This window comes from Phyllostomus discolor, chromosome 15, assembly GCF_004126475.2.
Source record: "Phyllostomus discolor isolate MPI-MPIP mPhyDis1 chromosome 15, mPhyDis1.pri.v3, whole genome shotgun sequence".
NCBI classification, from domain to species: domain Eukaryota; kingdom Metazoa; phylum Chordata; class Mammalia; order Chiroptera; family Phyllostomidae; genus Phyllostomus; species Phyllostomus discolor.
The window spans coordinates 26,575,804-26,590,195 of record NC_040917.2 but is presented as its reverse complement, the minus strand read 5'-3'; the positions used below and the strand labels follow the sequence as shown (position 1 = coordinate 26,590,195).

Here is a 14,392-nt window from a genome sequence, read left to right as displayed (position 1 = left end):
TGACCTTCCTTCCTGGAGGTCAGGCCTGCCACCTGAGGCTACACCTGGTCCCATGGCTCCCAAGTCGATGAGGGGGATGGCTGGCCCTGGACACCCCACAGCCAGAGTGATGCCCCGGTGAAGCCACGGGGGGGCCCCAGGCCTGGTCCGCGTCCTTGTGCGCGCTGGTCCTGAAGCTGGCTTGGAGTCTGAGTGGTGGTGCCCCCGCTCACCGCCCCACCCACACAGCCAGGTGGCGTCCCGCCCCCGCAGGCTGCGTCATGGCCTCCGCTGCTTCCCAGAACCTGCAGGCGCTGTGGGAGCCTGTCGCCCAGGGGACGGCACGGTCGCCCCACGGGGCAGGGCCGTTGAGTGTCGGTTTCATGGGGCAGGAAACGAGCTCAGGACAGGGTGGGGCGGGGCCTCCCCAGGGTCCCCGAGTGGCAGGCGGCGAGGGGACCGTTCGAGCAAAGGCTGTTCCGTCCCACGGCCGAGCGCCACCCTGATCGGAGGGGGGTGACGGGCTCGGAGGAGCGACCGACCCGGGTGGGCTGGAGACCCTCCAGGACAGGGGCTGCCCCTGCCCCCTCCTTCTGCCTGCTGGCCGGGCAGGCCCTGTGGGCACTGTTCTGGGGCCTCGGTCTCGTCGTTGAGGGGACGGGTGCTGCGAGCTCGCCCCAGCAGCAGGACCCCCTCCCTGGAGTGCCCTGTGGCCCGGCCTGGCCCCTGGGACGGGACACGGGCCTAATGTCCCACTTGACCTGCAGTCCTCCCGGGCGCCACGGCCCCAGAGGCAGGTCCCGGCCTCATTACCACCCGAGGGTCCGAGGGCGGAGAAGCCACACGCCCCAGTTCCCGAGGCCGCCAGGGCCGACCCACGGAGAGCTGCCCTCTGGCCTGGAGGTCAGCGGCTCCCCCACCCGCCCGCCCGGCTGCGCCTGCAGTTGCCAGGGCCCGAGGAGAAGACCACGCTGGGATTTTCCGGTTTGGAGTTTCCCTGCATCTCCCCCGTCCTCCAGCCTGCAGCTCCTGGGGGACGAGGCTGCCCCCCGCCGCCCCCCCACCCCATTCCTGCCCCTGCCCCAGGTCTCGGGAGGAGGGCGGCTTCTTCAGGGAACTCGGTCGTCCCCCCAGGGCCCCCCTGGCCCACTGCACTTCCTGGAGACCAGGGCCCGTCTGGGTGCTGGTGGTAATGGGCAGCTTGTCAGAGCAGGCGGGTCTCTCCCCAGGGCCTGCCAGGGCGGGGGGGCGGGGGCGGGAGCACGCTGCTCCCTTTTACCCCCCCCTCACACAGTTCTCGTGGGGAGGAGCAGTGACCCACCGACAGGGTCCCCCAGCTGCTGCTGCTCTGCCCCAGAGTCCAGCCCCAGGGCGTCCCCAGCCCTCCCGGGACGTGACCGGGGTTGAGTCCTCCATGACCTCCAGCCCGGGACGGCGGCCCCCAGCCCCGAGGCCTGGCTTCTCCTCCCCGCCGACCCAGTCAGACGCCGCGCCCTGCGCTGGGCGGGTGCGGGCAGCTTGTGTGGAGGAGCCAGTGCCGGACGCCAGGACACACCCACACACCCTTCCGGCCTCTCTCCTGCAGGGGCCTGGGGAGCTGGCGTGAGGCCGTCAGCATCTTGGATGCGTTTCCGCAGCTTCCTTGGGGGGGGGGTGAGGTGGGCGGGAAGTGCCCACAGGCTCATCCAGAGGGGACGGTGACACTTGGGTTTCTGCAGCCTCCCCAGGGCGCAGACATGGTGGGCGGGGCCCCGGACGGCCTGGGCCCCCGACCGCCCACCCCTCACAGGCGGGCACCCAGCACCCTCAGACCCCAAGCACCCTCGGGACAGCGAGTCAAACAGGTCGTGTGTCGGGGCGAGTCAGTGAGCAGTGGGGGAAGGGCCAGGGCCAGGGGTGACCGGGAAGGGCCGTACCGAGGCTGAGAGTTTGCGGATGAGCCCCTGCTGCCCCTGCTCCTCGGGCCGCTCTGCCTCCCAGGCCGGGAGCAGCCCCGAGGGGACCCCTGGGACGTCACCTGGCCCTCCCCTCTCGCCGCAGCCATCCCCGCCGCCGCCGCCATGAGGAACATCTTCAAGAGGAACCAGGAGGCCATGGTGGCTCCGGCCACCACCACGGCCACCGTGCCCATCGGGCCTGCGGACAACTCCACCGAGAGCGGGGGGGCCGCCGGCGAGAGCAAGGAGGACATGTTCGCGAAGCTCAAGGAGAAGTTCTTCAACGAGATGAACAAGATCCCCCGTGAGCGTCCCCGGGGCTCGGGGGGCGGGGGGACCAGCCAGGTCGCTCCTAGCTTCGGGGTCAGGGGGGTTATCGGGGCCCCCCAGGACCTGGGCACATGGCTGGGCTCACCGAAGGGAGCAGGGGGTGTTGTGGGGCCCAGCCTCCCGGGAACAAAGTTCCCACACGATTTAGAAAAGTGTCAGCAAACGAAGCCGAAAGAGGAGGAAAGGAGGTGGGAGAGAAGTCGCAGGTCAAGCCCCCAGCCCCACTCAGGGACGGCCCTGTGGGCGGGGGGAGTGCAGGCCCCGGCCTGGGCGTCGTGTGGGTTGTGTTTGCGTCTCGCTGGTGGCCACGCCACGGCACTCACGTTAGCTCTGGGCGGGCAGAGCGACAGGCGTTTTCACCTGACGGGACCCCCGCCTCTGGAATTCCTGGCCACACCTGGGGGCAGCCCCAGGGGCACACCCCCCCCCCCCGCCCCCGGCTGGGACGGCGGTTCAGGACCAGCGGCAGCAGCCAGGGCCCGCGGTCCAGGGGACTTGGCTCTTCCCTCCCCTCTGCGCCCCTCCCTCTGGGACGGGGCCAGCCCGGCTCCGGCCCCTGCCCGTCCAGGGTGCCGCCCCCCCCCCCCAAGAGCAGCGTGTCCCCAGGGCAGTGGGCCTATGGTCACCAGCGTGGGGCGGGGTGGGCCGGGGGCACCCTCTGGACCCTGAGCCACGCCCCGCTGACCCCGGCTCTCCTGCGTGGCAGTGCCGCCCTGGGCGCTGATCGCCATCGCCGTGGTGGCCGGGCTGCTGCTGCTCACCTGCTGCTTCTGCATCTGCAAGAAGTGCTGCTGCCGCAGGAAGAAGAACAAGAAGGAGAAGGGCAAGGGCGCCAAGAACGCCATGAGCATGAAGGACATGAAGGGCGGGCAGGTAGGGGGGCGGGGCCGGGCGGGGTGGGGCAGGCGGCCCCCCTGCCCCCGGGGCCGGGCCGCAGTTCCTCTGGTTGGCCCCCCGAGTCCGCAGGAGGGGCCGAGGCACGGGCCCCAGGAGCAGCTGTTGGGGGAAACGGGCAGAGACCCCTGCGTCCGGGGTCCCGGGGCCTGGGCTGGGCTCCCGCCAGGGGACCCAGGACAAGCCCATCACTGGGGGCGGGGCGGGCACGTGACGAGGCCCAGCATCGCCGTCACATGATCTCCCGTGGGGCTGGGCACGGGGCGGCCCCTGCTGACCCGAGGTTCTCCCCTGAGGCTGGCAGAGGCCCCACTGGGCGGCAGCAGACGGGACCCACCTGAGGGGCCCACCTGGGTGGGGGAAGATGGTGGGGGTAGACGGCGGGGGAAGGGCCTGACTCAGAGCTCAGCTGGAGAGCACAACGCCGCTGCGTGTTTGTGCGTGTGCCCACGCGTGTACATGTGGGCGCACACATGAGGGGGCCCGGGGGGCTCAGGAGTGCCCCAGGCAAAGCCCAGCTTGGGGCCTGAGCTGCAGGCTTGTCCGCTAACCGCACCCTTCCTTCCCCGCCCTCTCACCCTGCGCCCGGACGCCGGACTGCACGCTGGACTGCACGCCCGGTACGTCTGGCCTGGGGGTGGGGGGTGGGGGGGCCCTGAGTTGGGGGGAGTGCCGGGGGGGGGGGGCCTGGCGGGGGACATGCTGGCCCTGCAGGGGGAAGGGCACAGGGCAGGGCTCTGGGGGACTGTCCTCCCCTGTCCCTGCCCCTCCCCAGCCCCCCTGGCCCTGAGCAGGGGGCGGGGGGCTCACTCCCATCGCCCCCTTGCCGAGCTGGCCTGCTCTGGTCTCTTCTGACGCTGCCCGTCCCTCCGCAGCGCCCACAGGACGATGACGACGCGGAGACCGGCCTGACGGAGGGGGAGGGGGAGGGCGAGGAGGAGAAGGAGCCGGAGAACCTGGGCAAGCTGCAGTTCTCCCTGGACTATGACTTCCAGGCCAACCAGGTGCGGGGGCCGCGGGGGCCGCGGGGGCCGGGTGGGGGCCTCGGGGGCCGGGTGGGGGAGGGGGGCAGGCTGGGGACCAGCACGGGGCGTGCCCAGCTCTGGGACCAGGCCCCTGGCTCCGCTGGTCTCCGCTGACCTGCCCGGCCCTGGGCCGGTCGGTGCCCTTCAACTTCGGTGACCCCTGCGTCTCCTGCGTTCCCCGGGGCGGAGGCCCTGCGACTGAGGCCGGCCTCCCTGTCTCCGCAGCTCACCGTCGGCGTCCTGCAGGCTGCCGAGCTGCCCGCCCTGGACATGGGCGGCACCTCCGACCCCTACGTCAAGGTCTTCCTTCTTCCAGACAAGAAGAAGAAGTACGAGACCAAAGTGCATCGGAAGACGCTGAACCCGGCCTTCAACGAAACCTTCACCTTCAAGGTGACGGGGCTGGCGGGCACACGGCTGGGCCCTGGCCCCGGCCCCAGCTGCCTGTGGCCCACCCCCCGAGCTGCTCCTCAGCCGAGTCTGCGGCCCGGGGCCGGCTGGGTCTGCAAGGGTGGCCGGCTGGGCTGTGGCCTTGGGCAGTGCCCCCCCTCCATCCCCCTCCGGTGGCCCCGAGCCCGGCTCCTCTCTCCGACTCCACGGCTCAGCAGGAGTCCGCTGCGGGCCGCAGGGAGCACACCTGCCCTCGGCCCCTGACCCCGCCTGTGCCCGCAGGTGCCGTACCAGGAGCTGGGGGGCAAGACGCTGGTGATGGCCATCTATGACTTCGACCGCTTCTCCAAGCACGACATCATCGGGGAGGTGAAGGTGCCCATGAACACCGTGGACCTGGGCCAGCCCATCGAGGAGTGGAGGGACCTGCAGGGCGGGGAGAAGGAGGAGGTGAGTGCGCCCACAGGTGGGACCCACGAGGCCGGGCTCGACGCTGGGCCGGCCGCGCAGTCCCCGCAGACGTGGGGGCCCCGGGGGGGCGGGGGGCCGGCCGGGACTACCTGGTGGCCGTGTGGCGGCCGGGGTGACCCGGGCCCCCCCCGTCTGCCCCCCCCCCGCAGCCCGAGAAGCTGGGTGACATCTGCACCTCCCTGCGCTACGTGCCCACGGCCGGGAAGCTCACCGTCTGCATCCTGGAGGCCAAGAACCTGAAGAAGATGGACGTGGGCGGGCCTTTCAGGTGTGTGCAGGGCTCCTGGCCGCCACTGGGGGCACCAGCGAGCCAGCCCCGCAGGAACCGGCTGGAGCCCGAACGCATCCGGCTGGACCCAGGAGCCCCAGCCGCCAGGAGCCCGAGCCAAGGGGCGTCTGGCTTCCCGGCCCTCCCCTCCTTTGAGGCCCCCACCCTGCCTGGTTCTGGCGGCCTTCCCGGGGCCCCTGCTGGGCCCTGGGTCCGAGAAGTCTCACCCCAGATGAGGGGCTGGATTCTCTCCTGAGGGTGGGCAGGTGGCCGTGTCACCACAGCCGGCACGCGTGTCCAGCGTGGGCTCTGTGGCTCCGCCCTGGGGGGCAGGCGCTGGGGCGGGGGTGCTCTGGGGGGCCCGGCCCCCCGCGCAGGCGGTACGTGCGTGCGGGATGTGGCTGCTGCCGCCCCACCTTTCCGAGAAGCCCCGGGGGTGGGCCCCAAGGCCCGGTCTGGCCACCAGCCCGGCCCTGTCGCTGACCAGCGTGTGGCCTTGGGCCGGTGAGGTCCTTCCCGGGGGCCTCGGCCCCTCATCTGCCAGGTCAGGGGGGCGGGACGGGCCCCCCTAGCAGCCTCGCTCCCCTGCCAGGGTCAGGGGCGTCTCCGGCCAGCCTGGCCCCGCGGCCCCGGGGCCGAGCTCCGGGCAGCCTGGGAGCGGGCAAGAGGAGGTCCCCTGAGGGCAGTCCCCGACCGGGGCTCACTCTGTGTGTTCACGTCGGGAGTGGCCTCGGCCCCCGGCGCCTCGGCCGGTGGCAGGGGCTGACGACGCCCGGGGGGCTGTCCCGCGCAGACCCCTACGTGAAGATCCACCTGATGCAGAACGGGAAGAGGCTCAAGAAGAAGAAGACAACGGTGAAGAAGACGACGCTGAACCCGTACTTCAACGAGTCCTTCAGCTTCGAGATCCCCTTCGAGCAGATCCAGGTGCATGGGTGGGCCGGCGGGCGGGCCGGCGGGTGGCCCGCGGTCTGGGCTGCAGCCGAGGGAACCGGGCCCCCTGGCCCAGGGCTGTGGGGCCTCGCCCCGGCCCTTCCAGGGCAGGGAGCACACCGGTCCAGTCAGCACACCCTCCCCGGGACTGAGCAGGCGTGTCCCCTGCCCCGGGCCCCCCCGTGCCTCGTGCTCCCCTCCCGGCCTCCCACTCCCGTGGGCCACCTCAGTCGGGCGGACGGCCTGTGTCCGCTGCCCCTCACCGCCCCTCCACCGTCACGCACCAGCTCGGGCCTGGCGCGCGGCCCGAGGTCCCCAGGGGGGAAGCAGGGAGCCCCGAGCCAGGGCCCTCGCCTTCCCCGCCGGCCAGCGCCGCCTCTGCCCCGCAGAAGGTGCAGGTGGTGATCACGGTGTGGACTACGACAAGCTGGGCAAGAACGAGGCCTCGGCAAGATCTTCGTGGGCAGCAACGCCACGGGCACGGAGCTGCGGCACTGGTCCGACATGCTGGCCAACCCCCGGAGGCCCATCGCCCAGTGGCACTCGCTGAAGCCCGAGGAGGAGGTGGACGCCCTGCTGGGCAAGAACAAGTAGGCGGCGGGGCCGCACCCGCGCCGCCGGCTGGACACCAACCGGACCCAGAGCTGCCGATACCTCAGTCACACACCCTAGAGGCCCCCCCTCCCTCGTCCGCGCCCCCGTCCATCCCTGCAACGGCCGGCTCCCCTCTGGGGGCCCCTCGAGGGGAGGAGGAGCCCGGTCTCGCCAGCGTCCAGGAGCCGCCCGCTGCATGCCCCTCGCGGCCCCTCCCCGCCGCAGCCCCGCCCATGCGCGCGGAGGGAGGCCCTCTGGTGGCGCAGGCCCCGCACGGCCGCGGCGGGGTGTCCGGGGCCGGAGGGCGGCCCACTCCCGCTTCCCGTCAGGGGAGAAGGCGGCCCAGCGGCCCGCAGTCCCCCTGCGTGTGCGTGTGTGAGTGTGAGTGCGAGTGCGAGCGGGAGCATCTCTCCGTGTCCCTGGAAGGAGCCAAGGACAGTGAATCTCCGCGGGGACAGAGGCTCTTCGGGGCCCCCGACAGGAGAGGGGTCCCCGGCCCACACGGGAGGTCGGCTGCAGCCGGCGCGGCCGCCCCCTGGGCCTCCCTCCTTGTGGGCAGCTGCCTGGGAGGCAGGAGGTGGACACTGGGTTTGTCCTGAGCAAGGGCCACCCCTGACGCCGCAGACGCCCTGCTCCCGGCCCTGGCTGCCCCTGGGGGGGGGCATCTGGGACGCCTGTGGGCGTGGACGAGTGGACGGTCGCGGGATGGGTCAGACTCCAAGAGGGGCTGTCCGCCCTGGGACCTCACCCTTGTCGGCGGCTCACGTCCGACTCCCAGGAACCAGAGGCTCGTCTCCCCGAATGCCCAGCCGCACCCCAGCCCCCCCGCCCCCCACGCCTGCGCTCCAGCGGGGCTGACGCTCCGCCCTCCGCAGGACAGGCGCCCTGCGGCCCGCGGGGCCCCTCCCCTCACGCTTTGGCTCGTTTTCTGTTCACTCTGAGTGGAGTGCCCTGTGTGCAGACACGTCAGCGATGCGGAGCCCGGGCTCGGCCGGGAGGGTCAGGCTGCCCTTAGTCCCCGAGGCCCAGGTGAGAGGGGAGGGCAGCGGACACTGGGCAGAGGTTTCCCGACGGGGCGGGGTGGGCCGGGCGAGGCAGGGCGCGTCTCTGTGGGCCCCCCGGCAGGCCGGCCCCCTTTCGGACGGCGGCGGGGGTGCTGGGGTTTCCCCCCCCCCCCCCCCGCGCTCCAGACCCCGCCTCCTCTTCGCCCCCCGTCCCCAGCACCGATAAAAAGCCATATACGTGTTCCCCAAGTTCGCACTGGACCCCCCCAAGCCTGCGGCGGGGCGGGGGCGGGGCGGCGGCCAGCAGGCCCTGCCTCCCCCCTCCCCCCTCCCCCCGGAACCCGCACCACCTGTGGGGCCCGCGCCCGCGCGGCACGTGGGGCCTGGAGGCGGCAGCCCCGGCGGCGCTTTCCGCTTTGCTGAGGGCAGGAGCGGGCGCTCGTCTCCGCCAGGGCACGGGGGGGGGGGGGCCACTCCTCGCCCGTGGCCGTGGGCCCGTGTGCGCACACGTGTGCGTGTTTACAGGCGTGTTGCCAGCGGCGAGACCGGTGGGGGCTGACGAGGTGGAAGAGCGGGTGGGCACCCCCAGAGACGGGCGTCGCGGGCGCCGGCCCGGCTCCCTCCCTGACGGGCGCGGGGGCGTCTTGGTGCTTTCTCAGGGCTTCCCGTCCGCCTTCCCTCACCGTGTCCCGCCAACCTCGTCCTAGGCCCCGCCCCGCTCCTTCCCTCCCACCTGCGCCCACCTGGGCGCTTCCAGGGCCCCGGGTCGGCGCCTGTCCTCCTGGGAGGGTGGGGAGATGGCAGGCGCCTCTGCGGGCTCCACTGACCCTGGGTCTGCGGGCACCGGCTGGATGCTGTGCGCTGGGCCCACCTCTAGGGGGCAGCCTCGAGGGCTGGGGCAGGTGTGCAGAGGGCTGCAGGAGAGAGCTGGGTGTGGGGCCCGTGGCCCCGAGGATCCGCCGCAGCAGAAGGCACCTGTTGGGCCTGCCCGCTCACTCCCCCCACCTGGGGTGGGTGGTGCTCCCAGAGCCCCAGAGCTCCGCCCTGAACGCTGGCTGCTGAGCAGTGGGCTCTCTCTGGGGCCCCGGGGCGCGGGCTGCAGGCCCAAGGTCAGGGGCAGGGTGGGTCAGGCGGCCGGTTCTCAGGACTGAGGGCCAGTCCGGGAGAGGGAAGCAGAAGGCTGAAGCCTGGACACCCACCCTGCCCTCCCCCGCCCGAAACCCGGCTGAGGCCAGGAGCCCGGGTTCCCTCCACACCACACCACGGGCGGCCACCACGCTGTCCTCTCCCGGTTTCATCCACCCGGCACCGTGTTTCCACCCGGCGGCAGCGCCGGGTTCCTTGCCCCCGGTTAGGGAGCAGTTACCACGTACACAGTCCTAAGACCACGTTCGGCCCTCGGAAGGCAGCCGCGGGGCTGATGTGGCCCTGGTGAACATGAGTTTGATGCCCCTGCGCCTTGAGCTGTGGAAGGGCGACCCAGGCAGCCCTGGAGGCCGGGCAGGTGCCGGGCACGAGCTGGCAGCGACTCTCTGGGGCCCCTCAGCTGCCCAGTCTGGCCGGGATGGCAGGCCCACAGGCCCAGGGTGTCCGTGGGCGGGAGGGCGGGGGCTTCAGGTCTCCGGGCAGTGGGTGCTCACGGGGGCGCCCAGGAGTGGAGAAACTCCCCCTGCAGCCCGGGAGGGAGGGGCCCCAAGCTCCTCAGCGTCCTGAGTCGACTGATGGCCTGGCCGAGCTCTGTCCCCGGTGCCCGCCCCCACACGCCGGCAAAGCCGGGGCCGGGGACTGTCCCCTCCCCCCCACTGGGCCCCGCTCCCACCCCCAGGGCTGGCCGCAGGGAGGTGTCCCCGGGCCTGAACCCGGGGCCCAGAGCCCCGTGACGCGCTCGCCAGACTTGGCAAACATTGTAAAAACACAGGATGCCCCCTTAGACTCGAATGTCAGCTAAACAAGGAGGAATGTCCGAGTGCAGGCGTGCCCCGGCGGGCTGTGCTGTGTCTCGGACCACCCTCGTCCCAGGGGTGCAGACTGGTCCCGAGTGTCCCTGTGCCTGTTTTTGAGCTGACATACTGGGCAGGGGTCGCTGTGACTTGAAGGCACGTGAAAACACGTTATTTCTAACGGACGGACAACAAGACGAACCTTCGGAAGCCATCTGCCCCGGCCCGGCCCCCTCCCCCACGTGCGCCCAGGTGTCTGTGCAGACAGACGGCCGCCCCCGCAGACCCGCCAGCGAGCCCCCGCCCCCCGCGGTGCATGTGTGACCTCCTGAGCCCAGCGCATGGCCGGGCCGAGGGCCCCGCCCCTCCCCTCCGCGTCCTGGTCTGCCCCCTCGTCGCTGCCGCGCCCCCGGGAAGCCCCAGGGGTTCCTCGGGCCGCAGGGCGGCCCCCCAGGCCCGGGCTCCGTGCCCGGTGTCCTGAGTGTGTGCGGTGCCCCCCCACCCCCGTGTGAACTAACCGACAAGCCATAATGGGGCTCCTGCTGGAGCCGGGCCTGACTTCCTCCCGGGGGCCCCGCGCCCCCGGCCGGCGCCTGCAGACCCCTCCGGAAGGGCTCCCATGCTGCCGTCCCCCCGCGTCGGCCTGTGTCCCGAGGACGGGGGTGTCCAGGGTGCCTGCTGGGGCCCCGGCGCTGTGGCCTCGCCCCGGCCAGCTGGCTCCCACCTGCACCCTCTGTGCCCCGGGCCTTGCCCGGCCCCCACCTGCAGCCTTCCCGGGGGCCTGCAGGGGGCGCCCAGGATGCTCAGCAGCAGCAGCAGCAGCCCTGAGGCTCAGCCCGCAGCCGGGTCCCCGTTGCCCCCCGGGGTGGACGGTGTCACTTCCCACTGAGGGGCCGGGTCCCTGGATGGCACCGGGGGCCGCAGGGCTCCTCTGGGAAGGGAGGGGAGGGGAGGGCGGGGGGGGTGTCAGCCAGGGGCCTGCACAGGGCAGCTGGGTGGGCGCGGGGGCTGTGAGGACCGTGGGCCAGGCAGCAGCGTCCTGGGAAGTGCGGAGGGCGTGCGGTGGGGGTGGGGCACGGGGGTCCTCGTCCGAGCGGGCAGGGCCGGGTGCCCAGAGGAGCGGAGGGGACGCAGGACGGCTGACAGGAGTGAGGCTGAGCGTGTGGCTGGTGATGGGGGAGCGTCCCCCACGCCCCCAGGACTGGGTCCCCCTCACGGCAGCCTGGCCGGTCACCTGACCCCCCCCCCAATGTAAGAATGTGACTTGCTGCTTTCCAGAACCTTCAACACCGGGGGCCCCCGAGCCTGCCTGGCCTCCTACTGCAAGGGCCCCACCAGGAGCCCCCCCCTTGTCCCCACGGGAAGGACACGCGTGCAGCCCCCCGCCCCCCTGCTTGGCAGCGCCTCCCCCCTCGTGTGGACCTTGTCTGATCTCTTGTCAAACTGTCATTTTGTAACGAGCTGTGTCTCCTTATTAAAGAAATGAGCTCAGAGAAACCTGGGGGTGGGGGACGTCTCTAGTGGTTTGCTGGGTGGTGGGTGGGCGGGGGGCAGGGGAGTGGGAGGGGATGGCCTTCCTGGGGGGCTGGGGAGGGACGGGGGCCCCGGGCTGGCCTCCGGCGGAGCCGGGCGTGGGCTCAGCGCGGCCAGACCCTGGGGCCGGAGGCTGCCCCGGGGAGCCTGGGAAGTGAGGGTGGCTACGGGGCCACCAGGCGCCGTGGCACAGACCCCGGCGTGGGGCACCCATGGCGGGGGCCAGGCCGGGCCCGGACTTCGGGGTCCTCGGGGCGGGGGGGGTGGCAGAGGGCGAGAGTGCCGGTCTGCACGGGCGGGGGCAGCTGGTCTCCGCGCCCTGCGCTCACACCCGGGGCCCTGCTCCTCGCCTGGCCCGGGGCCCGAGGACTGGGGGGGGGGGGAACGACCCACGCACCGCAGAGACGTGGCCACACGGCGGGAACAGCTTTATTTCCTCGCTTACAAACACTGTCGTGCTCACAGGCATCACACAGGCGTGAACGGCGCCCCGCACGCTGAAGCGCGGGGCACGCGTCAGGTGACGTGGCCGCCACCGGGGGAACAAGCCCGCTCGGCTCAGGGCGGAAAGGCCACTCGAAGTTGCATAAAGATACATTCGGCTCACAAAGCGACCGGCCCCGGCTCCCAGGTATTTACAAGGGGCTGAGGTCCAGCCACACGGCCCTCTGGGCCGGCGGGCACGGGGGCCGGGGGCGCGGCGGGCGGGGAGCAGACGCGGTGGGGGGCCCGGCCCCGTCGGACCCAGTGCGAGGCGGAGGGCGTGTGTCAGAGTCCTGTCCCGGACGGACGCGTGGGCGGCAGCCCTTCCCTCCTCAGGGACGCACCTGGGGGGGGGCGCAGTGGGGGGCCGAGGGGCGCTGGCGCGGGGACTGCATCCTCCCTGAGCCCCCGGCCCGGGCTCTGGAGTGCGGGGACCAGGCAGGGCCCCCAGTTTGGTGCCCCGGCTGCAGGGCACACGCCAGGTGCTCGCCTTCCGCAGGCCCGGGCCGCCTGCAGGCTCCGGCCGGCGCTGTCTGGGGCGGCGGAGCGGCCGCCCACCGTGGGACTCCCTGCCCCGCCCGCGGTGCCCCCCGCCCCGGGAGCTCAGGGCCCGGACGGGAGGGGTGGTGGCAGCCAGGAACCTTCCTGGGGCATCGTCGTGTCCGAGGGGAGTGGAGAGCGGGGTGGGGAGGGTGGATGGACACAGAGCCCCCCGATGTCACCTCCAGGGGCCCCCGGGGGACGTTCACGGGGACGTCTGTGTGGGAGCGTCCCCGTCCCACTGGGGAGGCCACAGTGGCCACTCGCAGGGCGGGGCTGTCCCCACAGGACCCAGACCCCCGAGGCAGGACGGCAGGTGGGCCGCGGTCCTCACCTCGCCACCCCGCCCCAGGACACTTCTCCCAGGGGCCCACGGGTGCGGGCCTGGCCCCCAGCTGCAGCTGCCGGGGGCCGCGCCCTCTTCTCTCCCCCATGCACCTGCGGCCGGGGCGCTCTGCCTGCCCCCGGCCCTGGGGCCCCTCGTCCCCTGGCAGCTGTGACAACGGCGGGGCCCGGGCTGCCGCCGAGTCCACCTCAGCAGCACACGGTCGGTCAGTAGCTGTCCTCGAAGGGGCCACCGGCCCCAAGCAGGTGGGAGGGGCTCCCACTGGGGAGCCCCACCGGCTTCCCTGCAGGAGCGCGGCGTCTGTGCCCTCACCCGTGCTGGCAGCCGGCACCCCACTCTGCTCCCCAGGACCCAGCCTTCTGCCTTTTCCCAGCGTGGGGTCCCTGCCCCCCCCACTCGAGACCCCCCCCAGGGGAAGACGCCCCTCAACATGAGGACCCCAGCTGCACCCCCCCCGCCTCTGTTCTTGCCGCTGCTCAGTGGGTCACAGGGCTGTCCTGCCCGCCGGCCTGGCCTCGGGGTTCAGTTGGCACACCCCCCAAGAAGTCAGCAGCCTGGCTGCCGCCTTGCTGGCAACACCCTGAGGTGCTGTGCTCGCCACACTCTTGTGGCCCCGTGTGCCCGCCTCATGGGGGTGAGCACCCGGTGGGGCAGAAAGGGCCCTGCCAGGGAGAGCCGGGGGCTGGGCGGAATGGCGGCCGCTGGCTTCCGCAGGGCCTTGGGCCGGTGAGAGGGGCTGCAGCCTCCTTGCTTCCTGAGTGGAAGGGTCCGGTAAGCACACGTCTCATTTAGGGCAGGGGACGTGGGTGAAGCGGCCCCAGTCGACTGCCTGACACCACCCTCCCCGGGGGTCTCAGAGCCATCGGTGCCGCCGTGGTCTCGGAGGAGAGCGGCCGGGGCCCCGAGGAGCGCAGCCGCCCTGACGTGGGCCTGGGGCCCGGCCAGGGGCTGTTGGGCCTTCGGGTGCCTTGGCAACCCGGGGGTCTGTGCCGCGGCAGCAGCCGTGGGGATGGTCCTGAGCCCTGGGAGGCGCCGGAACGCAGTGTGCGTGACGGAAGCGACAGCCGAGAGCCGGTGGCCACGAGGGGGCGGGCACGGCCCCAGGACCCAGGATTCCTGAGGTTGAAGAGTGCGTGACTTCGTCACAAGGGAACTTTCTGGCAAGAAAAGGCATCTTTGACACGGAGGGGCGGCCGCCGAGTCCCCGTGCCGTCCGCACGGGAAGGCACGGCAGGGCTGGCCCCGCGGCCCCGTGGGGGGAGGGCGGGACGCCTCCCGCAGCTCAGCTGTCTTCCTGAGAAAGGGGCGGCCGCCCCGTTCGTCCCTAGTGGCCAGGGGACTCGGGGGCTCCGGGTCCCCAGAGGGGCAGGGCGGTGCCTGTGGGCGGGCGACATCCCACCGGAGTCCCCGAGACCCACTTCCACGCCACCACGCTCGCCGGCACCACGCTCGCCGAGGAGCTGCTGGGGAGGAGGGTGGAGGGTGGAGGCGGTGGGCCCTGTGCGCTCAGACTCGGGTCCGGAGCCCCCACGCTGGGTGACGAGCGGAGGGGGGGTGCGGGGGGCAGAGGTGAGCACAAGCCTCACTGAGATCCGGCGCGGCGACCCCGCCGCGGGGACCAGCAGCGTGTGGGGGACCCGCATGCAGAACCGACGGCCGAGACGGCCGAGAGAGGCAGACGCCCGCGAGCTGACGCCGGCCCTCGTGCCGGACGGGGTCCGAGTG

The 14,392-nt window shown here is 72.7% G+C and overlaps 1 protein-coding gene across 1 annotated transcript in view; it reads left to right on the top strand.

Annotated features, from left to right (window-relative positions):
- The window catches only part of SYT2 (synaptotagmin 2), a 39,883-nt gene extending 32,967 nt beyond the window's left edge, over window positions 1–6,916 (top strand). Inside the window, 10 exon segments of the mRNA XM_028531117.2 lie at window positions 2,020–2,220; window positions 2,953–3,119; window positions 4,025–4,144; window positions 4,391–4,558; window positions 4,838–5,005; window positions 5,176–5,305; window positions 6,088–6,221; window positions 6,617–6,638; window positions 6,641–6,670; window positions 6,673–6,916. Coding sequence (XP_028386918.1) covers window positions 2,040–2,220; window positions 2,953–3,119; window positions 4,025–4,144; window positions 4,391–4,558; window positions 4,838–5,005; window positions 5,176–5,305; window positions 6,088–6,221; window positions 6,617–6,638; window positions 6,641–6,670; window positions 6,673–6,821 — 1,269 coding nt within the window. The 5' untranslated portion in view covers window positions 2,020–2,039 and the 3' untranslated portion in view covers window positions 6,822–6,916.
- The last annotated feature ends 7,476 nt before the right edge of the window (window positions 6,917–14,392 follow it).